The following is a 27,000-nucleotide window of genomic DNA, read 5'->3' on the forward strand; positions in this document are numbered from 1 at the left end:
CGAATAACGCACTTCACTATACTGCTAGCTATAATTCATCTTAAGACCTCGCCAATGCCAATTGGTGGAACCCCAGGGGATTTATCTCGCGCAATCAGTCGACATACGTAATAAGAATTCAAGAAATTTAGTTCTTCGGTTTCAAATATGATTGCAAGTTTGGACACTGTTTTGAAGAGATCAGTTGAGGAGGAGTTGTATGATGTCAACAGCTGTCTCCATTCCCCTGCATCAAAACCAAATGGGCCATGACTGCCATTTGTTTTCATTGCGGCAGGTTTTACTTCAGAGCCAATAATTTTTTCAAAAAAAAAGAAGGATAGAACGGCAACTCTCGCTTTTTCAAATCGGTTACTAAGTGTTTAAGTCAGGCTTTCTGACTATATGGGTGCTTTTCTTGTAGAAGGTTGAGTACGGTGCAGTTTTTTTGATAATCACTTTATTAGATGTTGATATCACACCGCAATTTGCATCGCCTGAAAAACATCGTAAAGCATTCGATATCTTAGCAGTCTCCATTTGTTTGTCAAAGGCTCCAAGTTCATCCACTTCTCGTTTTCTATTTAATTTCCTTAAACGCTCTTGAAGTGCTCTGGCCTCAACAAACAGGTCGTCGAACTGGCATCCAATCCACCGATCGTGCCTTCTAGACAAAAATTTTGTTGTTGAAGAATCATTTTCACTTTTGAATCTTGCGAGATGTAAATGCGCCATTATAATTATGCAAATTATAGCGCATTCAGTCTGAGGCCCATCTTCGGGCGTTTTAGTTAGGATAATGTTCATAACGGCGGTGCTGTCTTCAATAACTTTTGTCCTGGATGTAGCAATTACTAAATCTTGTGCAATCCAGGGCAGGTTCTGTGCAGCAAATTGTCTCATCACGTGCTTAAATATGAAGCATTATCGTCTGGTTCACGCATGTACAATGAGCTTTAAATCACGCGCAAACACGAGCACAATCTCAGACACACAGAATACACATTGATATATTCGCATACACTTAAATAATATATATAGTAAGCATGTGTAGGAACAGTACAACCTGGTGGTTAGATGTCGTTTGCTCTCGGTTTGACGGCAGACCCCAGAGAGCACTAAAAACCGAATGGACTTCAGAGACCACCAACAGCACGCAGGACCACAGAGAGAACACAAAGAGAAGGCACAGCGCATCGCAGAGCAAAACTTCACCCTGTTTCTAAAATCCCTTGAGGGCGCTCCACCACACACAGTCAAATCATGAGCATAGCGTATCTATTTAATAAGTTTATCGCAACAATTAGGCTACTCACAACTATCTAAGATGATTATATGGATCGGCCAAAATTGACTGAACAAAAAACCCATCTTAGTATATAGTTAATCCTCGCACTAATATGGATCGGTACTATAAGCAATATCTACTGGACGTTTTTCTGCAAAAACAATGAAAAGAGCAAATGTACGTGGAGACTACATTGCAGGTGTGGTCATTGCAGTGACTTCTCGGATCTTTTCCGTTTGTGCCCCCCCCCCCAGCTTAGTGGGTTCATATTATTTGCAACCCCCAGAAGCACGTGCAATATTTTTCCATAATGATTTACCATGTAATCACACGTACTGGGGGGAGCATAACGTACTGGGGGGGGGGGGGGGCACAAACGGAAAAGATCCGACTTCTCAAAACGGCTGCTGTAAAATGGACTGCAATTTTTTCTGTTCTGAACCCAAGGCTTCGACCTAGATCCTTTTCTACTGCTACTACTAATGTCCGTGTTTCCAAACTTAACACTACGGAGAGCTTAATGTTGCTTTTCAGGTTTTTTTTGTTTTGTGTACGCTACAATGACCAGTGGAAGCACTATTGACGAAATTATGTCCAATATTGAAAATTACCGTCCACTTCCTCAGGGGAGAGATGTAGCAATTGCTGCTTCTGCATCAAAAGGGGCCATTAGCAACGATGAGCTCCGAAAGTTTGAGTCGGAGTTGGTGCGAGTGTCGTGTAATCCGAACGCGCGAGCAAAGGTATGGATAAAATACCTGGATTGGTTTGATCAGACCCACCCAAGTGGTTCTAAGGAAGCACAGAGTCTGTATAAAAGAGCCTTCAATGACGTTTTATCGGAGTCTGTGTTGGAAAATTCGTCGGATGTAGTAACGATAGCATACAGGTAAATAAAGTTGTGCAACTTTTGAGCCGAACTAATTTTTCTCTTACGTCAATGTTTCTCTTACGACTAGCGAGCGCGATCTTTATTGATCAGAACCTGCAATTTTTTCGTTTTGCTGCAATTGAATTCTCAAATTCATGCCGCTAACTTTGCGATGGCGTTGACGAGGCTTGAACTAGATAATCTTTTTACTGCATGCACTGTCTATCAAATCGGATATCGTTGTCAATATGTTGACAAAACTCAATGCCAAAATAAACTTTTCATGTCTGTTTCTCTTTTCTCTTTAAACATTTCAGATCGATCAATAAAGCATCCGAGATTCTTTACACCCTAAAACTTGGCGAAGAAAAAGCACGAAAAATGCAAAAGAAAGTTTATCTGTTGAATAGGTGCTTCCAATCAGTTTACTCGCCAATGAGTTCTAAGGAACAATTTCTTCCAACTAACGAAAAATGTATTTCTTATCTAAAAAAAATGCAATAGCAACTCTTAGAACGATTAAATTCTGCTTTAACAACAATGAAAAGACTGAAATTTATACCAGACGACTGGAAAGTGGATGCGGTATCACCCGTCCACAAAAAAACCGTGAAACGTCTCCATGTACATGGAACTACATGATCTCCTGTTTCTTCTATCTGTCATCAACAGAAACGAGACAAAGCAAAGAATTCGAAGTTCCGAAACACAGACTGAGAAAATGCGACGAAAATTTCTGGACCCGAGCAACGAGACTATACAACATAATGAGAAAAACGACTGACAAACCACTGGGCAAGAAGCTTCTTACGCAAATGTATATGACCTTTTTTCACAGACGCTACAATGAACTTGACAGCTGCAGCTGGAGAGTCTTGTGCAACTGTGGAAACTGTAACCCCCTTAAAAACTTGTGCTAGATGATAAATGAGAGGGTTATACACCCAAGGGCGAGACCCTAAAGCCTCTCCTACTACTATTACTATTACTAAACACCTATTAGCAAACTACAATGTGGTGATTTAATTTTAGCTTGTAAGATACTGAAAAATGTATGAACATCCCACTGTACGAAAATTTATTAAAAAACTATTAAACTTGGTTTTGCCATGAACAAATCTTACTCTCAAGTCTCTTATATCCAATTTTACTTCTATGCAGACTTTGCTCAAGCTTTTGACAAAGTACCGCTTACAGAGTTGCTATGCAAACTAAAAAAACTAGTTTTGTTGGTTGGTTCCTTAAGTTTAAGACAAAATACCGCAGGGACAGAAAACATTACTTCCGCCTTGTCGACGGAAAATAAATGAAACTGAGTCTAACTAGAGCTTTCCTCTAGGATTTAATACTTAGCTTTATCTGTTTCTTCACCAATGAGCTACTGGTGAAGCGTTAAGTGAAGTGGAGCCTGCGCCAAATGAAATGCAGCTTGCAGAGCGGAAAAACGGGTTCCTGCATTTCGTTTATCCAACAGGAATATATTTTTGAATCACCAGTAACTCTGCTCATCAGAGTACATGAAATGTCTGTTCGTCTACGTAATTCGTGATCTAACTTGAGACGTAACAACAATACAAAATTAAAGAAAGCGGTAAAACTGTACTTCATAAAACGCAAAACCTCAAAACTATTTTCAAGCTGAAACGTTTTTATAAATTGATAATTCTAGTTGTTCTAACTTTCGCTGCGCCATATTTTTAAGAACCAATTATCTCATATGCAAACTTGAATTATTCCAAAAGAAGGATCCCGAAATGGGTGCTAAGTGATTAGATATCCTCATATCTGAAATTGCTAGTTACAGCCAATTTGAACTATTGCAGTGCATTTGCCTACATAATAGAACTAATTGAAGTCAGAGCGGAAATATCTTGCATTGATTTCTGCTTTAGAACAAGCAGAATTGCGAATTATCTGGTATAAGTAAAATTTTTTGGGCCGCTAGGTCTTAAACAAATAACCGCTTTTTCTGACAAATTTGTACTCTAGATACAGTAAAACAACTTATAAGCATGGCTGATCACCTATGACTGCCAAACTTGCCGGGATTCGTGGAGCCTGTGGGACTCAATGGGAGAGATCCCTTCAGCTATTGTGGGGAATCCTCAACAAAACTGGATTATGAAAGTTGACTCGAGTTAGAACGTTTCAAATCGATCAATAAAGCATCCGGGATTCTGGACACCCTAAAACTTGGCGAAAAAACAGCACGAAATATGCAAGAGAAACTTGATGTGTTGAATAGGTGCTTCCAATCAGTTTACTCGCCAATGAGTTCTAAAGAAAATTTCTTCCAAATAACGAAAAATCTAATTCATATCCCGAAAAAATGCAATAGCAACTCTTAGAACCATTAATTTCTGCTTTAACAACAACAATGAAAAGACTGAAATTTATACCAGACGACTGGAAAGTGGATGCGGTATCACCCGTCCACAAAAAACCGTGAAAAACCTATAAGAATACTATAAAGTGTTGACTCTATTTTTGCCCTTAAGATACCGAAAAATGTATGAACATCCCACTGTACGAAAATTAATTAAACATGGTTTTGTCATGAACAAATCCTACTGTCAAGTCTCATATCCAAGTTTTATTCTATGCAGACTTTGCTAAAGCTTTTGAGAAAGTACCGCACATAGAGTTGCTATGCAAACTAAAAAAACTAGTTTTGTTGGTTGGTTCCTGAAGTTTAAGACAAAATACCGCAGAGACAGAAAACATTACTTCCGCCTTGTCGACAAAAAATAAATGAAACTGAGTCTAACTGGAGCTTTCCTCTAGGATTTAATACTTAGCTTTATCTGTTTCTTCACCAATGAGCTACTGGCGAAGCGTTTAGAGAAGTGGACCTCGCGCAAAATCAAACGCAGCTTGGAGCGGAAAAACGGGTTTGTGCATTTCGTTGATCCAACAGGAATTGAATTTTTGAATCACCAGTCACTCAGCTCATCAGAGTACATGAAAGGTCTGTTCGTCTACGTAATTCATGATCTAACTTGAGACGTAACAACGATACAAAATTAAAGAAAGAGGTAAAACTGTACTTCATAAAACGCAAAACCTCAAAACTATTTTCAAGCTGAAACGTTTATATAATTTGATAATTCTAGTTGTTCTAAATTTCGCTGCGCCATATTTTTAAGAACCAATTATCTCATATACAAACTTGAATTATTCCAAAAAAGGATCCCTTGGGTGCTAAGTGATTAGATATCCTCATATCTGAAATTGCTAGTTACAGCCAATTTGAACTCTAACAGTGCATTTGCCTACAAAATCGAACTACTTGAAGTGAGAGCGGATAAATTTCGCATTGAATTCTGCTTTAGTGCATGTAGAATTGCGAATTATCTGGCATAAGTAAAGTTTTTTGAGCCGCTAGGGCTTCAGAAACGAATAACCTCTTTTTTTTCTGACAAATTTACACGTCTAGATACAGCAAAAACAGCTCATAAGCGTGGCTGATCACCCATGACTGTCAAAGTTGCCGGGATTCTTGGAGCGTGTGGGACTTAAAGGGAGAGATCCTTTCAGCTATTGCTGGGAATCCTCAACAACTCTAGATTATTAAAGTTAACTTTACAGGAGTTGAGAATGTTCTAGCACTAGGGCATCCACCCACCAATCTTGTCAAAAACATTGAAGAAGGGTATATATAATGTCTACAAGCTTTTCTTATGAAAAGAGTTATCTGCAAAGGTTCGTTCGAGTGCGTGCGATACTACCTCTTTCGTATATCGACTTGCGTGACTTAATCTAAGATGAGTTTGCTAAGATGAGTTACGACACTTGTATTTCAATTGTTTGTCGAAGTGATTTTCCATTGGGAAGAATTGTTAGAGAATTCTTACATATGAAGAAGTGTTGAAAGTTTTTCTTTAATCTATAAAATGGAAATCCAAAATTTATAAAATGGAAATCCAAAATGGAAATCCAACTAAGTTCTATATCCTTGTATTTGTCTGTCTATTTGAACACTTTCACGTAATTTGATTATTTCACGTAATTTGAATATTTCACGTAATTTGAACGTTTCATGTAATTTGGTTATTTCGCAATTTCTCTATTTTCCGGATTTCTATTGGTAGCTCGCTCGACTTTCTCGAGAAATTTCTGAGTACTGATAGTTCACTCTATTTAGATTAATTGAAAAACTGGACAGGTCAGAAATTTTCTGATCCAATATTTCCCGTGATTTGGAGTGTTTTTTCGGATGTTTGACTGCTTTCTATATAATGCTTCATTAAATTATAAAAATGAAGAGAATTGTTCTTAATGAAAATTTCTACAGGTTAAATTTTTAACCTCGTCAGGTAAAACTTTATGATAAATCCCGTGCTCTATAAAATTTTTTACGCAAAGGGCAAAAACTAATACCCCAATTTATTTCTCTATTCATTCTGAAATACAGAAGCTGGCAAAGATAAAGAGAAAAATTGCACTGATTTTGAAATGTGAAAAGACTAGTGATTTATGAAGTACAGTTCTTACTTTTAGTGGTATAAGATGCCTTACTAAGTAGATCTAAGTAGTCGCCACTTTCAGCAACGTTTTGTTTGGGACAAGTGACCTTTGGTTTTATGTCTCCATTATAATGAAATTCCTCAGCGTACGACTGATCTTTTTGTGAAAAACAATAGCTTCGGTTATCTCTGTGTTACCAATCTCTGATATCTGTCTAACTCTCAATGTTACCATGTTCTGTTTCATAATTATCGGCTTTATTAGGTCGTTACTTATTTTGGTGTGAGATATAATGCATGTATCATCTGCGAATTGTAAAACTTCTTGTCTTTTCATTTTTCCTGAGAAATCGTTATATGCTGTTAATTTACGTATTATAAAGCACAGAACCTTTGTTTTTGATTTTAAATATATATAAAAGGTATTTGTAAAGTTAGATCTGTTTTAATTGGCAATATTTATCACCCGGTTATATTTCTAGGTTAATCTCTTCGAAAGAATTTTTTTAAGGAATACATAGCCCAGGTTAATCTTATAATTTTTGGATATATTTTCGTATATATGTTTGGTATATTTTCCAACCTTTTATCGAGGTTAGCGATGTCGAAGTGGACCCATGTGCAGAATTTCCAAGGCGCAACTTTATAAACAAACGTGGTATAAAACTGATGACGATACTGACGTAGCTATCAGTGCTATCTTTTTGCTTAACTCGTGATTTAGTGAAACTTTTCAATAGCAGCGAAGTTATAAAAGCTGAGGCCATTGTTCATTTTCACTCTTTCATTTGTCGTGCGCCGGTTTTTATACAAGCATTTGTGTAGCTAATAAAAACAAGGAGGCACATGATGTTCCAACCCGTGCTCATCTACTCTACATTTTTCACTTAACTGTACACCAAATGAAGAGAAAATCGGAAATAGATCTCTGAATTTAAAAAAATCGTTACACAAATTACTAAATGAATTAAATAATGCCATGCCTCATTACAACGCTCACGAGATCAGCCATTAATAATAATACGGGAGAAAAAGAATTAAACCACAAAATGAGCAAACAGAAAAACATTTTCTACGGCAAAATTTCAACATCTAAACATAAAAGAACCTAGTAACAACGTCGAAATACAATCAGATAAATCCTTAAATACACAAATAAACTTTTCTTACTAAAAAGCAGATGAGACTTTATATTAATGAAACTAGACAAAAAGTTAACAAAAAGAACAAATAATGAGACGAATTTCAAAAATCAACCAAAATTTTTTAAACCAAATTTTTTCAAACATTGAAAACAAAAAAATCTGAAAACGAAAAAAAACGAATTGTTATAAGCTAATTTTTTTGTTAAAAAAGTTAGCTTTTAACAAAAAAATCTTGATGAATTTTCTAAAAAAAGCTATAAACGACCAAAAGTACTTATCTTTGGCTGGAATAAGCCACAGCAACGGACTAAAGATGAAGAAAAATCGAAAAAGTTACAAGCAATTTGCTAAAACACAATTTATTGACGCCAATAGAATCTTTCGCTGTTATCTGAATTTTGTTTTTATATCAAATGTTATTCAAACTAATTCAAGTAAAATTGTTTTAAGAGATTACATCTGTTCACTTGGACTTCGTTCGAAAATCATTGGGATCTGATATTACACGAATGTGCTTATAGAAGAGAAAAAGAACACAAATTTTAACCACTAACAAAACTTTCATTAAAACGCATATTGTCCAACAAAAACATCAGTTACGAGGTAATATCAATTGACACGCTAATATTAGAATTAGAAGGAAATGGATGGGGCTCTCGATGATGAGATGTAAATACAAGTTGACAAAAACAAAAACTGAAAAACATTTGAAAATGTTTGAAAAGAAATATAAACTTTAAGACTACTTGCAATAAAATTAATGCATTGAGCAACTTCATTCTTTCAGCCCTCAGTTAGAAGCTTACTTGACCTCTCGGCAATTTTCGACTACTTAAAAATATTTAAAAAAAATAGGCAAAATTAATAAATTGAAAAAATGATAGAGAAAGGTGTCGAAGCCGTTAAAAAATGAACTATTCATTAGAAGATTTTCATTTTCAAATCAGTTTTCAACAAGAATGGCATTGATTTTTTGTAACTTTACGACTTCAAAAAAAGCCAACTAATTTGAACAAATAAATTAAAACTACGAGGTTTTTGAGAAAAGCCGTAATATCAATGCTATAAAACAAAATTCAATAGCTTTTAACGGAAATCAATAAATAATAAGTTAAAAATTTCGCCTCGATGAGAACACAACAACTTGTGTCATCTTAAAGCATCAATAAGTCTTATGCCTATGAGAACGGCAACAAATAAAGGCAAAAACCAACAAAAATCAGTAGAAAAGTGCAAGAAGACAGTGTCGAGGCCATTAAAACCATAAATTTTTCTCTGAAAAACTTATCTATGATCAATTGAAAGTATTCTCTAAGCCATGGGAAAACACATTAATAGGATAATGTGATAAGATGTCAATGGGAACCAAAATTATGAAAAAATAACTAAAAATTTAAAAATGTGAATTTTTTTTTAAAAAGTCTTAACATCGAAGTCATAAATACAATAGTTAGAGGATAAAACCGCTAAACAGATCAATTTTGGCTTAATTTGTGTTGCAGTAGAAAAAAATGGGCCCTGGCAATTGTGAGACTGACTTACAGCTCACATAAACAAATTTAACATCTGTTAATGTTCAAAAAATTATTTTTAAAAATTGTTTTTAAATTCTTTACAGCCATTAGCTGCCCGCTCAATTTTCTACATAGGTTCACTTAGTGCTCTTTGGGAAGCCTATTGCACTCTTAGTCAGGGAGTCTCTGGCATAGACTCGCTGACTAAGAGTGCAATAGGCTTCCTATAATTTAAAATCTCAAAAAGAATATGAAAATTTCGATAAAAATTACGAAAACTCATAGTCGGAGCCATGAAAAACATGAGCCATTCCTTGTGAAGAAATTATATGTTAATTGGGCATCATTTGACTGTAAATGAGGTTTGTCATCATCTACAGAACTTTGATTTCAAAAGTGACCAGTCTCTAATTGACTTGAAAAAAAATAGCAGCTCTCAAATAGAAATCGAGTTTTTTTGATAATAAACTTCTCTGAGAACTAGCTTTTTTCATTGTCTTTTGTCTGTTAGAAACACAAAATTGTTTCATTTGTATTATAAAATGTAATTTTGAAATAATTTTTTAAGAAAAAAATCTTAATTTGGACAAAAGTTATGCTAAAAGTGAACAAAACATGGCAAATATCACATGTTCACACAAAACTTTAAATTCGATAGCTCTTTGAAAAAAACGAAATTAAAAGTCTTTTAATTCCGAACTCTACGCTGGACGAGCTTTTTAGTGATACCACTCACATTTCTCTACGATGAATGTATCGATCGGCCAAAATTGTCTGAACAAAAAAATCCATTTGAGTATATAATTCCTCCCCCACAAGTGGGGTCGGAACAATGAGAGAAGCTAGGGAGGGAACTTTCTGTATGCGCAGAATGAGTGGGTTGGTCCCCGTCGAAAGCCAATCAGAGGCTAACATCTAATATCAGTGAAACTGAAAAGATTCATATGCGGTAAAGTGATCACATGCAGCATAAAAGTTAGCTTTGCACTTCTATTTTGCTCCATGCTCGGTTATTCTGAAACCTTTTTTAATAACTGGAGGCTGTTATCTCAAATCAATGCATCAATACATGCATAAACATTCTTAATGTTAAATCAATTCCCGTTTATACCTAGTTATAGCTGCGAAGCTGTAAGATAAGTGGAGCTATATCGCAGGGCTCTGTTTTCTTGAAATTTTTTACCAGATGTACTATTCGTTCACAAGGCGTTTTCACCTAAAAGCGAAAGCTAGTAAAATTGCCGTGTGAACTAATTTTTCTTAGCGAGAGATTATTTGATTATGCGCTGCGTTCAGTGAATGACTTTTCCACTTTGAAAAGTGTTCTTGTTAGAATGGCGCACATACATAACCATTTTAGCCATTGTTTTCGTCAAATTGGCTCTGTTCTTTTTCTTATAATTTAGTTTGTGTATAGTTCTTATTAATTGCTCTCAAACTAAGTTTGTAGCAATTATATTAGTGCTGTTTTTTATTCGATTTTTCGCTTGACCGATTTTTCGTCTGACCCCTTTGACTTTTCGTCCTCAAAAATGGGATAAACAGGTAGCGTCCAGCGGGCATTAAGTTTCATTAAATGCCCTTTGCCGCGTGTAGTAATCATTCAAGTGCTTTGTGTGATGAAGCTACCGGGAAGGCCGTAGTTTAAAGTTAATAAAATGTCATTTTTTAGCCCAAAATGTTGTATTTTTTCGTGTTTATTTCGTCACTTTTCAATTTTTTGTTGGACCAGTCTGAAATTAAGGTGGATAAAGTTTAAAACGGTCTTTTGCAAGACATAGGTACTTTTTTAATGACCATTTTTATATCTTTTGGTAATCCAAGCAAAAACACAAACACAAGTTTATACTAATTTTCATTTTTTCAAGTTTTTTGAAAATTTTTGTCGTTGTTTGAGTTTGTTCAGTAGTAGCTGCCAACGAAACTCCTCCAGGGTTTGATAATAGATTACTGCATAGTTTCTAATGCTAATAGAATGATTTTCAACATATTAACATCACGAATTTTAGCATTTTTTTTACAAAACTTGCAAATTTTCTTTAAACCTTTGTCATTATTCGGGTTTTTTCATTCTCTACGGTCGGAAAACCTCCTATATGACTTGATAATAGGGTACTGCATAGTTTCTAATGGTATTGGAATGGTTTTCATCATTTTAACATCACGAACTGTAGCATTTGTTTTACAGAACTTGCTATTTTAAAAAAAAATATGAAATTTATTGTCCTTTTTCATTTTTTTCAATACCCAGAGGCCAGAAAACCTCCTTAAGAGTTTGATAATAAGTTACTGAGAAATTTTTTTGGCCATTGGATAGTTTTCAAATTTTGGCAATTTTTTGATAAAACTTCAAGTTTTTTGAAATTGTAATATTTTCATGTATCTCCAGTCTCAAGACCGTAAGAACCTCCATTAGTGTTTGATAGTAGATTACTGCATAGTTTGTAGGTGTAATGGAATGGTTTTTAAGATTTTATTATGACAAAATACAGCAGTTTTTTTAGAAGACTATTTGCAATTTTTTTTAACTTTGCTTTTTTTATTTTTCCGGCACCAGGGACTTCCTCCGAGGTTCGATAAAGAGTTGTTGCATAGTTTCTAGAGTTAATGAACTTGTTATCGGTTATTTAAGGACTCGAGTTATAACATTTTTTGATAAAATTTAAATTTTTTGCAAATTTTTGAAAAATTATTGAGTTTAGGGATCTTTATGAATCAGTGAAACTACTTAAGGCTTGAAATAGGGATACTGGATAGTCTCTTGAGACACTGAAGTGGTTCTGAAGATATTAATATCAAAAAATGTTAAAATTTGCAATTGTTTTAAAAATTTTTGAATTTTTTGTCCTTTTCTGAGTTAAACGATATGACCGACGAATAATGGCCGACGAAACTTTTTAAGTCTTGCAGTTGGGTTACATGTCAGCACTCCAGAAACGGAAAATGGTTTCAAAATTTTGTTCACTGGGAAATGTATTCTTATTCTTTTGAATTCTGCACTTTCAGTTTTTTTCTGTATGATTTCATTACTAACAATGTTAGAAAAATAGAAGTTGCAGAATCGAATTTCATCATGGTAAATATTCCTAGCTCTCTCTCTCTCTCTCTCTCTCTCTCTCTCTCTCTGTCGGTTAGTGTTTCTTTCTTATCTGTCTCGTTCACGTTTTACCTCGAGCACGCTATCTCTCTCTCTCTCTCTCTTTCTTTCCTTAACTCTTGTTGATGCCGCACTTCAGCTGCTTTTAGGTGGCGTGATGTCATTTATTACCCTCTTCATTTAAGCTAAAGCTAGCCTCACTAAGCCGTGGCTAACTTCTGAAGAAGCCAACCGCTTACAGGTTGCTTGATAGCAGTTAGCGCGAGGTAAGTCGGTTTTGTTAATAGCTATTATTAGATGTTTTTTTAATGCAAAACCTCTTTAATTGATATCACGCTGTTTTCGTGAGCTTAGTAATTAGTTTCAAGTTCGGATTGGATATATCGTTTTCAATCTTTTAGTTAATTTTTGGTTTTTTAATTCGTTTCTGGGGTTTAAAGAGAATTTTTCAGAAATCAGTGGATATGGAAATTTGCCTTTGATGATAAATGCATTGAATGACTTTGAAGTCAGGTTTTTCTTAAAAAAAACTGCACACATGCTAATCCGATTTTGTCTGTTTGTGTCCGAGTTGTTCAGTTTTTTGTTTGCATGTGCTTTTAATTACTGGAAAACGTCTTGTGCACCGTGAGGGCTAACATTTTAAGTCTTTTTGTTGTGTAATTTAGATTTTGCAATAGTTTGAACGCATTTTGTCTATATCTCCAACACGAAAATGTTGTATTACTTTTGTCTAAATTGCAGTAACTTCACAACAAAAAGTTTTTTTGAAAAATTCGGTTAAGTTTCTAAAATTTTAATCAGCCGTATGCTTTCGCAATGTGCCTTTTGGGTCGCCCAGTTGAATTTCAATTTATTTTTTCAAGATTGGTATCATGAGATTTTAATAATAATTCGTAGCCAGCGCTCTCAGTTTCTTTGAGCCTGTCAGTATTTGAGCCTCTCAGTTCCTAAGACTTTGGCCCTTTTTCAACGCTAGCGCATGTTTTTAATAAGTTTCGCGGTATTAAGATTTCTAATTTTTTCCGCCAGAATATGTTTTATATCTGTTGGGTTGTTTGTACTGGTACTGAATTAACTTCCTCCATTGAACTAACTTTAACTTGCTCCAATGAAGTTGTGGCTCACGTTTTTCTTGTGGTTTATTAGTGTAAATTTACCAAATTTCAAATGTGGTGAGGTAAGGAGTTAGTTTTAAGACAAACGGTAATGCTTTCAATTGTAAATACAATTCTTCCCTGTGAATTTTTGAAGCTTGGAGCGCTTCCGGAAATCTTCCGGTTTTTTTGCTCGTTTTGTCGTCTCACGCTCTTTTTTCGTTTTATATTTGCTCAGAGCAAAGCTGTAAAGGTCGAATTTTTTGATCGACTTCTTCGTCTCACGAACGGCTCACGAGCGCGTCACGTCATTTCTTACTCTCTATAGCAAAAGTTTTTAGGTCATTTGCGCGATTAGATTTTGATCAGACTTGTCTCAATAGACTTTTGCACTTTTAACTTGTGTTTTTTGGAGGAAGCATGTTAATTGCAAAACCGTTAGGTTAAATACCAACTTGTTCACAAATTATCATGGATTATCTATTCATTTTTTAAATTATTTTAACAACCTTGGCTTTATATGAATGTCAGTCTGCGAACTATTGTTTGTAAAATTATATCAAGCTTACAAGATTTCAATCTGCTCAGGTTTAAGTTTGTTTGCGGTCCTAATTCGTTTTTTCATTTTCGTTTTCCTTTATGTATAGACTTTGAGAAATGGGCTTGACCTCAGTATTATAAGTTATTTTGCTCTTTTTGTAATTTCGCTCTTTCATTTATCTGGTAAGGTAAGGTGAGAAAAGTTACCCAATATTACTGTGTGTGTTTTTGCGTCCTGTTTGATACTTTAGCTCGCTGGAAGTGTTTTTGGGTCTATTGGGGGCAAGATGAATAATGGCGGTCCCCCGGTGAGATTGTTCCTGTTTTGATAGTAATTAGTTGCTCGTGCGGTTTTTCCGGTAAATCCACCCACCCTATGTTTTTGTTATTCATTAAAAAGTGAACAACATTATTTATAGTTACTTCAGTTTCCGATAATGCAAGATTTGAACTAGAAATGGGAAAGAGAAGGAAACAAAATGAAAGCTTCTTCAGTTCAAAACAATGAGTGTACAACAGTAGATAGTTCTAGCTTTGTTGAAAACAGTGTGTTATAAGACACTCTAAGTGAAGGAAACCATTTCTCTGGATGTTTTCAGATAATGCAAGATTTGAACTAGAAATGGGAAAGAGAAAAGGAAACAAAATGAAAGCTTCTTCAGTTCATAACAGGGAGTGTACAACAGTAGATAGTTCTAGCTTTGTTTAAAGCAGTGTGTTATAAGACACTCTAAGTTAAGGAAACCCTTTCTCTGGATTTACACTGTCAATGAGCAACTTGACAGTTGATGACTCTGACCCCCGTTTTCAAGTTCCTGTTGATACAGTGCTGTTTTATCCTGATAGAAAAGACACTGTTTAAAATAACTGAAAAGCCACAAAAACAACAAAACTAGAATCAGTTATTCAAGTTGGGGACCACAATTTGGTGAATGGGTGTGCTCACGATCCATTTGGGCATACGCTCAATTTAGCTCCTTACTGTCAAACACAAAAAAGATTCAAGGTGATATAGCAGCCCGCTTTGACGAGAGTTTTGACTGGCTAAACAGAAACATTTTTAAGTAGCACAGAGGTCAGTCCTGGTGCATCAAACATGAATCCTATTGGACTGCCAGACTTGGAAACAATTTCCAAGAAACATATTCCAACACTACGGTACATACCGGTCAAATTTGACTCAGTTGGTCTGACATTCTCACCAAAACTATCGAGGGATGTATCTCATAGCCAAACTGCACAAAACTGTGAGAAGCTATTTGCCATTATCAAATGCATATTACGAGCATCTAATAGAGGTGGAAAGAAACACAATCAAAATCAGAAAAACCTATTGTCAAAATGGTTTGAGCGCTGGAAAGCGGGGGACTACGCCGGACTTTGGTATGAAGCAACCAAGAGAAAACGTTACTGAAACCATAGAAGCACTTGCAGCTCGTGCTAAGGCGCTTTGCCTCCAAGGCCCTTTCGGGAAAGCAGCAAAAATTCTGTCATCCGATGGAGTAGCGCCAGATAATGTCCAAACATTCAGAGAGCTTAAAACTCTACACCCTCTGGAAGAACCTCGGCTGCAAGTTCAAGATTACAGCTCCCAGGGTCATCAGTACGAATCAAAAATACCTAATCTTACCCAGCACCGTTGGTACTTTGACAATGGTATTATTGCTATAACAGAACCCGAAATGAACGAGGCTTTCGATATTTTGACTGCCTCGGGCAAAACTTGTGGCCTAGAACTCAGGAGAGACAAATGTGAGGTCTGGTCAAAAGGAGCTCTAAACACGATCGATAGCAGAATTAAAAGAAACAAAAGTGAGGGACTTGAAATACTGGGTGCTGCTGTTGGATCCCCTCGATTCGTTGCTTCCTCAAAACATAAACGTGTTCAAAAGATCGAAAAATTACTGAAGAACCTTGAGTACATAAACGACCCACACTGTGCTCTTGGCATTCTACGTAGTTGTCTGGGTCCACCAAAAATGGTGTATTCACTGCGCTGCAATACACCATTAGAGGAAGCTGTAAATATTTTTGAGGAATTTGACTCCCTTCAAAGGACAACTTTTGAGAATATACTGAGAACAGTCTTGTGCAATGAATCATGGCATCAAGCATGTTTGCCTATCAATAAGACGAATTGGAATCCGACGATCTTCTGATCAGATAAAAGCAGCTTAAATTGGTTCGATATCGCAGTCTGCTACGTTAGTAGAGCTTATAACTGGCCGACAGCAGATCACACTTTTACCAAAATGATTGATGAAATAAATGGTTTTTCAATATCGCAGCTCACTCAAAGCAAAATACAGGAAGTCCTCGACGAAGTTGCTCTCAACAAATTAATTGAAAATCAAACTTTCGAAAGAGAAAAAGCTCATTTATTGTCACTTTCTCTCTCTGCCTCAATCAGGAGCTTGGTTATCGGCAGCTCCCATACCGTCTCTCGGCCTCCATCTATTGACAAACGAGTTTCGTGCAGCTGTGGAGTACAGACTGGGCGCTCCCATATATGAAAGAAAGAAAGTGTCTCTTTTGTAAAACAGGATCTTTTGATGCACTCGGTGATCATGCTGTTGCATGTCATGGGCGGGGCGATATGATTTCGCGACACGACTGCCTAAGGGACAAAATTTTTTCCGCTTGCAGCGGTGCCAACCTGTCACCAGATTGCGAGCAGAAAAACCTGATACCAGAAACAAATTCTCGACCTGGAGATGTGTATTTACCTTGTTGGTCTGCTGAGCAACTGGCAGCTCTGGATATAACCATTACCTCCCCACTGCAACCCAGTATTATTTCAAATGGGGCGAGGAAGTCTGGTTTTGCCCTGAGAGCTGCGGAAGACAGGAAGTTGGAGCAATATTCCGAACAATGTGGCAACATAGGTGTTCAGTTTATTCCCATGGCTTTTGAATCATTTGGAGGACTCTTTGAATTGGTCAGAAAGACATTAAATAGAATAGCTCTGCTCTCTTACAACAGAGGTTTGTCATCAGCTTGTTTGTCAGTTGCTTTCAGCAGGCTTGCGCAATCGGTTTCAGTCACTCTAATGCGAGAAAACGCTATAATGTTGATAGCAAGAAGCGCAGAACTGTGAGCCAGCTGCAAGCAATAAAAGCCTCCTTAATGTCTCATGGCCTTCGATTGTGTGGGTTTCAGTATCCCAATTGCAAACCAAATAGTGTGGGTTCCACTATCTTAGTTGAAAACCCGATTGAGTGGGTTGTTCTATTCCAAATGAAAACACGATCGATTAAATTTAATTAATTATTCGTACCTGGCCAAAGTGGGGAGAATAGAAAAATATATTTCATATCTGATAAACTGAAATGAACTGTTTAAAATTGATTTATTAAACTGGTGATCTGCTGTTTTATAAACATAGTCATGGTAACCAAGTTAATTGTTATTTCATTCATGTCATTAGATTTTATCTGTGATTCTAAGCGCTACTAAGACTAAATCATGCTGAAAAACCACATTGTTTGAGTGTCATAAAATTTGTTGTCTATCCTGATCCTTCTGACACTTAGCCTCTCTTTCGCTCGAGCGTTCATATCTAAAAACATAGCTGCTCCATTTTCAGAAAATGGGCAAAAAAATGTTCTTGTCGTTAATAGGAACAACAAAACATTCATAACAGATTAGGAAGTTAGTTTGAGTTTCAGATTTTGGTTCGTGTTTTAATTTAGAGCTTTTCTGTTCTGCTATGAAAATTTTTCTCTAAGATTCCCCTTTTACTCCATTTGATTTTTTTCATCGGTGAAATGAGTTATTGCAGAAACCATTTTCAATTGATGTAGCTCATCAGCTAATGCCAAACTATTTGCGCTATATTGAAAAATAAATACGAAGACAACGCGCGAAAATCCAATTAAGCAATAGTAAATTATAAGTTTGGAAATAAATAGCTGTGTTAGGCTTTCGAAGCGGTTGAGATAACTTACAATAATGTAAATAAATAAGAGTTGAAGAGCTAGCGATGGAGACTACAAGTCAATGCGTCCTTATATTGTTGCTATAATTGAACTAATTAACTTAAATCAAACCATGATAATGATTTACCACTAGAATTAACTAGTCACTGAAAAATTATACCGGTAGAATGAATTTTGTCACTGAAACGTTTCTCTAGAAAAATACTTGTCTGTTACAGACTTGCTTTGCTGGAGCGCAAGCCGAGGAATGTGTTCGATGACATGTATTCTAAGAGAAAGTGTGTGAAGGTGGCTCTCTTCTGGATCAAATGGGCTCATCTAGTCGAGCAGTCGGGGGACATGAAGCAGACCAGGAAAATATTCGAAAAGGGTGCGTCAAAAACGTTTCCGTGTGTTCGTAATGCTTCTTCGTTTTGTTTTCACCGAATTAACCGATATGAGCTTTACTAATAGTAAAAAGTGCCGGGAGTAAAAGTTTTGGACTTCGTTTGTATTGCGTGGAGAAGTGTGAAGTTTTTAATAAAATGAAGAAACATGGCTTTGACAGTTCTGTAAATTTTTAAAGTTTTTTAAGTTGAGTATGGCGATAGGGAGGGCTTTAAACAGTCTCATATTGGATTGTTTGTTTTTGAAAGGGAAAATTCATTAAAATGATCTTAGTAATTTGAGTTCAGCCGAGATAAAGCCGGGAGGGCTTGTCGATGCTCCATGTTTTCAAGTTCTTCAAGTCTAAAAAGTGCGCAGGTGACCTATTTCGCTGGGAAGGGGCAAATCCATGGTTTAAAGGGCACTTTTAGAAGTTGGTGGCCTTGCTGTCATTTTTAGCTATTTCCAATATCTGTTGGATTTGTCTTTATAAAATTTGGAAAATAAAGTAAATTTTCTTAAATTGCATTCTGGTAATTGCCTGAAATCTGGAAATTATGTCATAATTCTACCAATTTAACATAAAGTTGTTTTTTAATGAATGTGGCCAGTTATTGTCTTTTTGCTTCTACGGATCGAAGACAGCTTCCGCAGCTAATTGTTTCATTTTAATAGCCGCGAAGCGATAGCGAGGCTATTATTGGTCTCATCGTGGTTTTGTTTTCCTTTGTGGTTTTGTTTTTGTTGTGAACATTTGATCACATGCCAACAAATCAAAGAGCGAAATTTTGTGACTTTTATCCTCGTACCTCACTCAAAATAATGAAAAAAGAAAAACATTGTTAATTCCTTTGAGCATGAACTATAAAATACAGAACATAGTTTAAAGGCAATGTAGTGTTAAGAAGTATAAATGAAACAAACGTCACATATTGTGAAAGTTTTAAATTGTACTAAATTTTCAATGTGTTAAAATATCGACAAATTAAGAGAGATGAATAATAATTTTGAAAAATTTTTTAGAATGCTAATTCTACAATTAACATTTTCGAGAAAAGTTTAAAAAATGCTAATCCTCCAATTAGCATTTCTTAGAAGAATAAATGACGCCCTAAAATTAAGTCAAAGTAAGATTGAACTTGAAAGATTTGAGATAAGAATTGAACTCAGAAATTGTTGGGTCTTTTAGAACCTCATTCCAGAAATGATTTTTTATTGTAGTTTTGAGAGCCCGCTTTTTAGGGATATTCCGCCTCAAGGCGAGAGGTAAATCGTTATACCAGTCAATAGCTTTTTTGAAAAACAGTTGCATTATATTTGTTTTTTGGTTTGCTCTAAATGACAGCTTGTTTGTACGGTCATTCATCACTTAGGGTGGGTAACTTGAGTTCATCGAAAGCTGGTAGATCTGCTTTTAGAGGCTTATAAAATATATAAGAACCCGATACTTAATGAGGTATTCTACTGGTAAGATTTTGTGTTTGATCTTGAGATCAGTGGTCCTGTCAAATTTGGTTCTATTGAAACATGCCTTTATCCCCCAGTTCAGTTGTTTTTTTAGAGTAACTCGAAGTGATTTTTAAGACCTGAGAACAAGAATTGGGTAATGCGGATGACTTAAAACAAGAGCGTCCAGTAAAGCAGATCTAGTTTTTTATGGGCATATATTTTTGATGGAGTAAATGACCTTTATGCCAACAGCCATTTTTTAGTACATTTTTTGTTTCCTCATCGAAAGAAAGATTACAGTCAATATGAACTCCCAAGTATTTCACAACTTTTTTCTCGAAAACTGTACATCCGTTAACAACTATTTCTTCGATTTTGTTCTTTTAGGGGCTCCAAAAATAATGAATTCGGTTTTGCTTTCATTTACATTTAACTCATTTTTCTTGAAAAGAAAAATGAGTTTAGCAATACTTCAAGATGTATTTTTGATTCAGAAATTGTTTTTCACTGCAAAAGATAAAAGTATCATCAGCGTACTGGATTATATTAGAATTCACATCAGTATCATCTTTCATATCATTTACATATATGTTGAAAAGCAGTGGGCCTAGCACAGTACCTTGTGGTACTCCACAGTTAAGTGCTATCCAATTTGATTCATACTTCCAGAATTTGACTTTTTGAACACGGTTTTCTAGATAAGATGTTAGAATTGTATTTGCTTGTTCACTAAAACCTAAAAGTTTAGTTTTGTGCAGAAGAATAGGATTTGATATCGAATCAAAAGCTCCTGTAACGATGTTTTTTTATTGAGATCATATCTGAGTTTTTCAGTGCAATATAAAAGAGCATCTGTAGTTGACACTTTTTTCTATAATGACCTCTGCACTTTTATTATTTCTAAAGAAAAAATTTGAAATTCTAATTTTTCTAATCCAATAGAAATTGCCAAGCTGTATTATTTCACAAGGCTCTGTTACTTGAGAGGTTGAAATTGTGATTTCAAAATAAGTATAGATTCGTAATCAGATATTCGACATTTTGCTTGAGTTTAGCATATTTTAACAAGATTTCCGATATTTGAAAAGTTATAGATTAGGTGTTCTTAGATTAGTTTTTTCCGAAAAATGTCCCGTTTTTATTTTGATTCTTCTGTTGGGCCAATTAATTGAGAAGAAAAACCGATTTTTTACAGCGTGAATAGAGTTTTACTTAGCAACCCATTTCATCTTACTAAATTGTGATCGAACTCTATCTACGATGTTAACAAACTGTTTTTCAGCTCTGAGTTTGCCATTGGAGAACAAGGAAACAGTGCAAGTTGCCTACAAGAACTTTCAAGAGCGGGTCTGTTGCGAGGCTCTACAGCAGTGCTCAATTGACGCCCAAAGTGAGGCAACTTCAGAGCCCTCGAGAGTTGCTTTGACTCAAATCAGCTGCTCGGATTCGTCTGTAAGTTACTCGATACGTATGCTTTTCTAATGAGACGAAGCCATCGGAAGATAATTTGATTGTCCAATTGAAATTTTACCACCCGAAAGATATTTTTGGACCCAAAACAAGCATTTCTATTTAAGGTCCGCGAAATAATTCACTCTTGATTTGAATACAAACTTGATTTGAATATATGCATTCAGACTATAAATGAAGATGTTCGGTCTCATTTTGACTCGCTAAGATTGTTCGATTTTTGAAAAGTAAGAATTAAAGAGTATTTGGAAAACTGTGATATGTCTATATCTGTATTTTCTTGACACAGCCTACTGAACGAGATGCTACTTGTATCATTGAACGTTTGAATTTATATTAATTGGACTTGTGAATAATTTAAACTTTATCCCTCTGTGGAAAATGACCAACCATAATTTCGGCTTATATCTCCAACCGGTTTCAAATGGTAATCCGAATAAATTCTGCTCAGACCGTCTTTGGAATACAGTTTGTATTGCAGCTAGAAAAAGAACCATCTGTAACTGGAATTTTGTGTTAATTGCTCTCAAATGAAGTTTGTAGCAATTATATTAGTCCTGTCGGTCTTTTTTTAATGCGATTTTTTGCTTGGCCGATTTTTCGTCTGACGGTTTTGACTTTTCGTCCTCAAAAATGGGATAAATATGTAGCGCCCACTGTTGACCCCCCCCACGCCACTATTGCCCCACCCCCTCCCTCTCCATCAGCCCCCCCCCCCCCCAGTGCACCAGCCTCCCCCCCCCCCCCACCCCACCGTGGCTACGTTCGAACAACCGATCGCTGAAAACAAGCAATTTTAAGCTAATTTTAACAATTTTTTTCAAGCTTTTTAAAAATTTTTGTCATTTTTGAGTTCTTTCAGCCCTAGGTGCCAAGGAACCTCCTTTAGGATTATATAATAGGTTACTGCATAGTTTCAAGTGGTAGTGGAATGGTTTCAACATTTTAACATTGCGAATTTTGGCATTTTTTTGATAAAACGAGCAATTTTTTTCAAATTTTTTGACATTTATCATTATTCAAGTTTTTACAGACCCAGGGGCCAGCAAAGCTCCTTAAGGTTTTAATAATAAGCCACTGAGAAATTTTTATTGGAATAATTATTCATGGAATAGTTTTAAACTTTTTAATATCACAAATTTTGGAAATTTTTCGATAACATTTTTATTTTAAAGTTTTTTGAAAATTTTTGTCGGTTTTAGGTTTCCCTCGCCTCAAGAGCCAAGGAAACTTCTCTAGGTTTTGACAAAAGGTTACTGTATAGTTTTTAAATGTTATGGAGTGTTTCTCAAGATTTCCAGACCACGAATTTTTGCATTTTTTTTTATAAAACTTGTAATTTTTTTTAATTATCATTTTGAGATTCATTGTCATTATTCAGTTTTTTCAGCCTAACAGAAAATCTCCGTTAGGGGTTGACAATGAGTTACTGCAAAATGTTATGTGGCCATGGATTAGTTTTCAACTTTTATTCTCACAACTTGTAGCATTTTTTTTGCAACTTGCAATTTTCAAGTTTTTTGAAATTTTTGGTCATTTTTTAGGTTTCTCCAGTCTCAAGAGCCACTTAACGTCCTCTAGGGTTTGATTATAGGTGAGTGCATAGCTTCTAGATGTAATGGAATGTTTTTCATGATTTTAATATGAGCAAAATTTGAAAGTTTTTGAATCTGATTTTTTATCGTTTTTTCCGGCACCAGGGTCCTAGCGAACTCCTCCAAGGTTTGATGATAAGCTGTTGCATAGTTTTTAGAGTTAATGGAATGGTTATTAAAATTTTGTGTTCTAAGTTTATGGATCTTTATGAGTCAGTGAAACTATTTAAAGCTTGAAATAGGGATATTGGATAGTCTCTTGAGACAATAAAATTGGTTTTAAAGATTTTATTATTTTGAATTTTAGAAAAATTTTGGTAAAATTTGCGATTGTTTTCGAATTTTTTGAATATTTTTCTCCTTTTCTGAGTTTGACGATCATTACTGACCATCGAAGCTTTTCAAGTCTTGCAGATGGAATAATTGACATAACTCCAGAGACAAAAAGTAGTTTTGAACATTGTCACTGCGAAATCTGGAAGCTTTTCTTTTGAATTTTGGAATATTTTGCAAATTTTTATAATATCAGTTTTTTATTTGATTTGTTTACTAACAAGGATAGAAAACTAAAAGTTAAAGAGCCGAATCAAGCTAAAGCTAGCCCCACTAATCCTTGGCTAGCTACTGACGAAGCCAACTGCTCGCCGGTCGTTTGAGAGCAATTCGTCCGACGTTAGTCGGTTATGTTTTGTTAATTGTAATGTTGGCTCCCAACTGTTATCGGGTGGTAAGTGTATATTAGACTGCTGCTTTTTGAAGTATCGAGTTGTTAATAGATTGAAATAACGAGTGACAAAAATAAATAATCTAGTGAACCTACGTTATGGATATGCATAAAAAATCCGATGTCTAATATTTCCTTTGTAGCGTCTTACGAACGGAAATGAAAGTCTTGTACATTTGTAAATTAAGGAAATATTATCCGAGCAAAAGAGCGCGGTATAGTTTTCAGTTGGGCTTATGGATGCTATTTTTCCACCGGGAAAAGAAAAAAAATCATTTATTTGTAACTATGAGTTATTGTTCCAGGTTCCGATAGACAGGGTTTCATCAGCAACCTCATCCACGGCGCTTGCCAGAGACCACACCCAGGAATCAGTGCCCTCATCGAAGAAATTGTCAATACCTTCCGAGCCAGTGAGTCTAAAAAGCAGGAGTTTGGGGGTGACAACAGAGGGAAAATTGAAATTGCTAACAGAGAGAGAGAATGACAATCCAAAGAGTAAGTGGAAGAACGAGTGTCTGAAGCGTGGAGGAAGTGGTGTTGGAAGTCAATCTTCAGTTTCATCAGAGCAACAGTTCGTAACTTATTATATTATCAGAAGTTTGAATGAAAAATTGGAGATCTGATTTTGTGGGTTATGAGTCTTAATTTGTGAAGTATGTGATAGCACTGAAGACCCAATTGGAGCTGAAAAAGGAACATTTTTATCGTATTCCAGCTCCATATAAATAACTTGTACGAAAAAACAACACCCGATAACTTCAAATTGAATTATCTTAATTAGACATAAAATGCACTGACATAAATGTTTTTATGCACTGACGTAAATATTTTTATAGGCTAGTAATACCTGAAGTAAGTGAAGAAATCTCAAATGAGGAGTTGTATCAAGAACTTCAAGACCTCAAAACATCACTAGGAAGACTTGAACATGCTGTGTCGTCCCAGAACAACAGATTTGAATCAGCCTTTGCTCAACAGTCAAATGCAATCAAAGAGTGCATGACCACGTTTTTGAAGTCACCCATTTTGAAGGATTTAATGCGAACTGTGATTGCGGAAATTATGACCGAGCATTTAGCGAAAGAAGTCCCAGCCACACCCGCAGTTGCTGAGGCCCAGAACTCAGACACACAAATAAATAGTGGTGGATCGTCGTTCAGCTATAACAACGCCACCTCGGCATGGGAGTCCACATACGAACACGAATCGGCCAATGAAGTTGATTCCAAAACGGAACTGGCAACGTCGGCAGTAGCAGTGCCATCCGCCCAATTGGAGGAAACTGTGAAGAAAAATACAGAAGATATCACAGCTAGTGTAACGGACTCCGAACAAGTTAGGAAATTGAATGGAAATTTTGTAGAGATGACTCCTGTTGTGAAGACTTTCAACCCGGCTATGTACAAACAGTTCACGCCCGCTACACCTGCAACCGAGTCATCGGGGGCTTTGAATGTGTCTGGAATCACACATCTGGAATCAGTTGATGAGCAGAGTTTTGGTGCTGAAGAATTCCATTGATAAGTTGAAGTATAATAGAAAAACATGATGATTTTTAAACTGCTATTGATTAATTATTGAGCTTTGTTTTGTGATTTTCATGTTTGCATTTTTGCAACCTGGTTGTTTGATTTTTATCCTCAACAGAATTTTAAATTTAGCATGCATCTTAACTAGTTATGAGTGAGGAATTAGTTGTATCTAATGAGCAATGACAAAAAGTCTTCGTTAGGATCGACCAAGGCGACGAATTTTAACAAAATTTAGTAGTTCTCAAAAAAATTAGATAAAAAAGTGTTGAGCAAAAAAAGTAACCCGGACAATTTTGTATAGACGATAGTAATCACATAAATTCATACTTTCTAGCCGCGAAGTGATAGCTGATAATTAAATTTTGCCTGCTTTTTTGGGTCAATCTGTTAACCATTTGGTATCTGAGTTTTTGAGAATCCGGCCATTTGCCAAGTTAAGGGGAGTAATTGAATTTTTGTGGTTGATTATTTCATCATAGGATAACTTAACTCCCTACAAGTCTCCTCTGTACTGTGTTGATTAACTTGAAAAAGAACAAACGTCAATGGTGTCAACCTAAGCTTGATAACGGTTTATGAGTTCATTTTTAATAGCCGCGAAGCGATAGCTGAGGCTATTATTGGGCTTCTCTTGGTTTTTACAATTCGAATAATTTGAATAGTAATGGGCGCTGTCTTTTTTACGACTCGAAAAGGAGTATTGGAGAAGTCCTTTTTTAATGACTTTAGTTGGAGTGAATTTTGAAGGAAGTGAAACGCGTGAAAAATTTTGGAGTGGTTTTTGCCCTGAACAAAATTGAAGTAGATCGAAAAGAAAGTGGTTTTTTGTTCATTCCGCTGTTATCGAGAGAGCTAGAATTTGAGGTGTAAAAAAAATTTCTGTAAGCGAGCGAAATTTTATGTTCGCTTGCGGCTTTTTAAAACCGTTTGCCTTTATTTTTTTTGGTTAAGGAGTTAGATAATGATGTATTTTTTTAATTATTCTTGAACGAAGTTCATAGCAATTATTAATTGCTCTCAAACGAAGTTTGTAGCAATTATTTTAGTCCTGTTAGTCTCTTTTTATGCGATTTTTCGCTTGACCGATTTTTTGTCTGACGCTTTTGACTTTTCGTCCTCAAAAACGGGATGAACAGGTAGCGCCCAGCGGGCATTAAGTGCTCTTATGAGCCTTTCACCTCTGTTTCACAGCTCAAACTGTTTTGGAGGCTTATACTTATGGTTTGACGGGCGGTTCTTAGAGGTTGAGACACCCCCCCCCCCCCCCCTATTGCCTCCACCCCCCACCGCGCTGTTGCCCCCCCCCAGCCCAGTGTTGCCCCCCCCCCCCACAGCATCCGGTGCACCACCCCCCCCCCCCCCCCCCCCGTGGCTAGCTACTGACGAAGCCAACCGCTCGCCGGTCGTTTGAGAGCAATTCGCCCGACGTTAGTCGGTTGTTTGTAAACGTGTGTGTCTTTTTATGCCAACTTTTCGCTTGACAATTTTGACTTTTCGAGTGACTTTTACGCCCTTGAATTTTTTGCGTTTCGCGTGATCTGAAATTCTCTCACAATTTCAATTGGCGGCAGTTTGATACTAAAAGTCAAATGAAAAGTGCGCCGAAACTGGTGTCAGTTTTTACTAAAATCTTAAGTGGTATATGTTAACCTCTAATGGGGTTATTTGAAGCCCACTATTGAACTTCGTTATACGGCTTCGTATGGGCTTTCATAGACGCATATTAGCTATGCAATTTTTAGATACCAAGTGATTACAGTTTTAATGGTATTAAACAATTTTTTTGTTAGGAGAAATGACAAACGTGAAATTTTTAAATGTTTGTTGTTTTTCGTTTTTTTCTAATCTAAGAGAAGTTTCTTAGACTATGTTGCTTGCTTATTGTTTTGGAAACTTTTCAACACTCTATTGGCTACAATGAACGTT

At 35.9% G+C, this 27,000-nt stretch overlaps 1 protein-coding gene across 1 annotated transcript; it reads left to right on the plus strand.

Annotated features, from left to right (window-relative positions):
* Positions 1–1,805: 1,805 nt before the first annotated feature.
* LOC142337675 (uncharacterized) lies at positions 1,806–25,215 on the plus strand. The gene is made up of 5 exons (XM_075387106.1): positions 1,806–2,156; positions 18,154–18,305; positions 21,033–21,202; positions 23,845–24,113; positions 24,379–25,215. Exons 1-5 carry the CDS (start codon positions 1,828–1,830, stop codon positions 25,061–25,063), a joined length of 1,605 nt encoding a protein of 534 aa, XP_075243221.1. The 5' UTR covers positions 1,806–1,827; the 3' UTR covers positions 25,064–25,215.
* The last annotated feature ends 1,785 nt before the right edge of the window (positions 25,216–27,000 follow it).

The sequence above is a fragment of the Convolutriloba macropyga genome, chromosome 4, assembly GCF_964194025.1.
Source record: "Convolutriloba macropyga chromosome 4, txConMacr16.3, whole genome shotgun sequence".
In the NCBI taxonomy this organism is placed as follows: domain Eukaryota; kingdom Metazoa; phylum Xenacoelomorpha; order Acoela; family Convolutidae; genus Convolutriloba; species Convolutriloba macropyga.

Coding starts and splice junctions, on each gene's coding strand:
- LOC142337675 (XM_075387106.1), top strand. CDS start 1,828: ATGACCAGTGGAAGCACTATTGACGAAATTATGTCCAATATTGAAAAT. Junction 2,157..18,153: donor GTAGTAACGATAGCATACAG/GTAAATAAAGTT, acceptor TGTCTGTTACAG/ACTTGCTTTGCTGGAGCGCA. Junction 21,203..23,844: donor TCAGCTGCTCGGATTCGTCT/GTAAGTTACTCG, acceptor TTATTGTTCCAG/GTTCCGATAGACAGGGTTTC.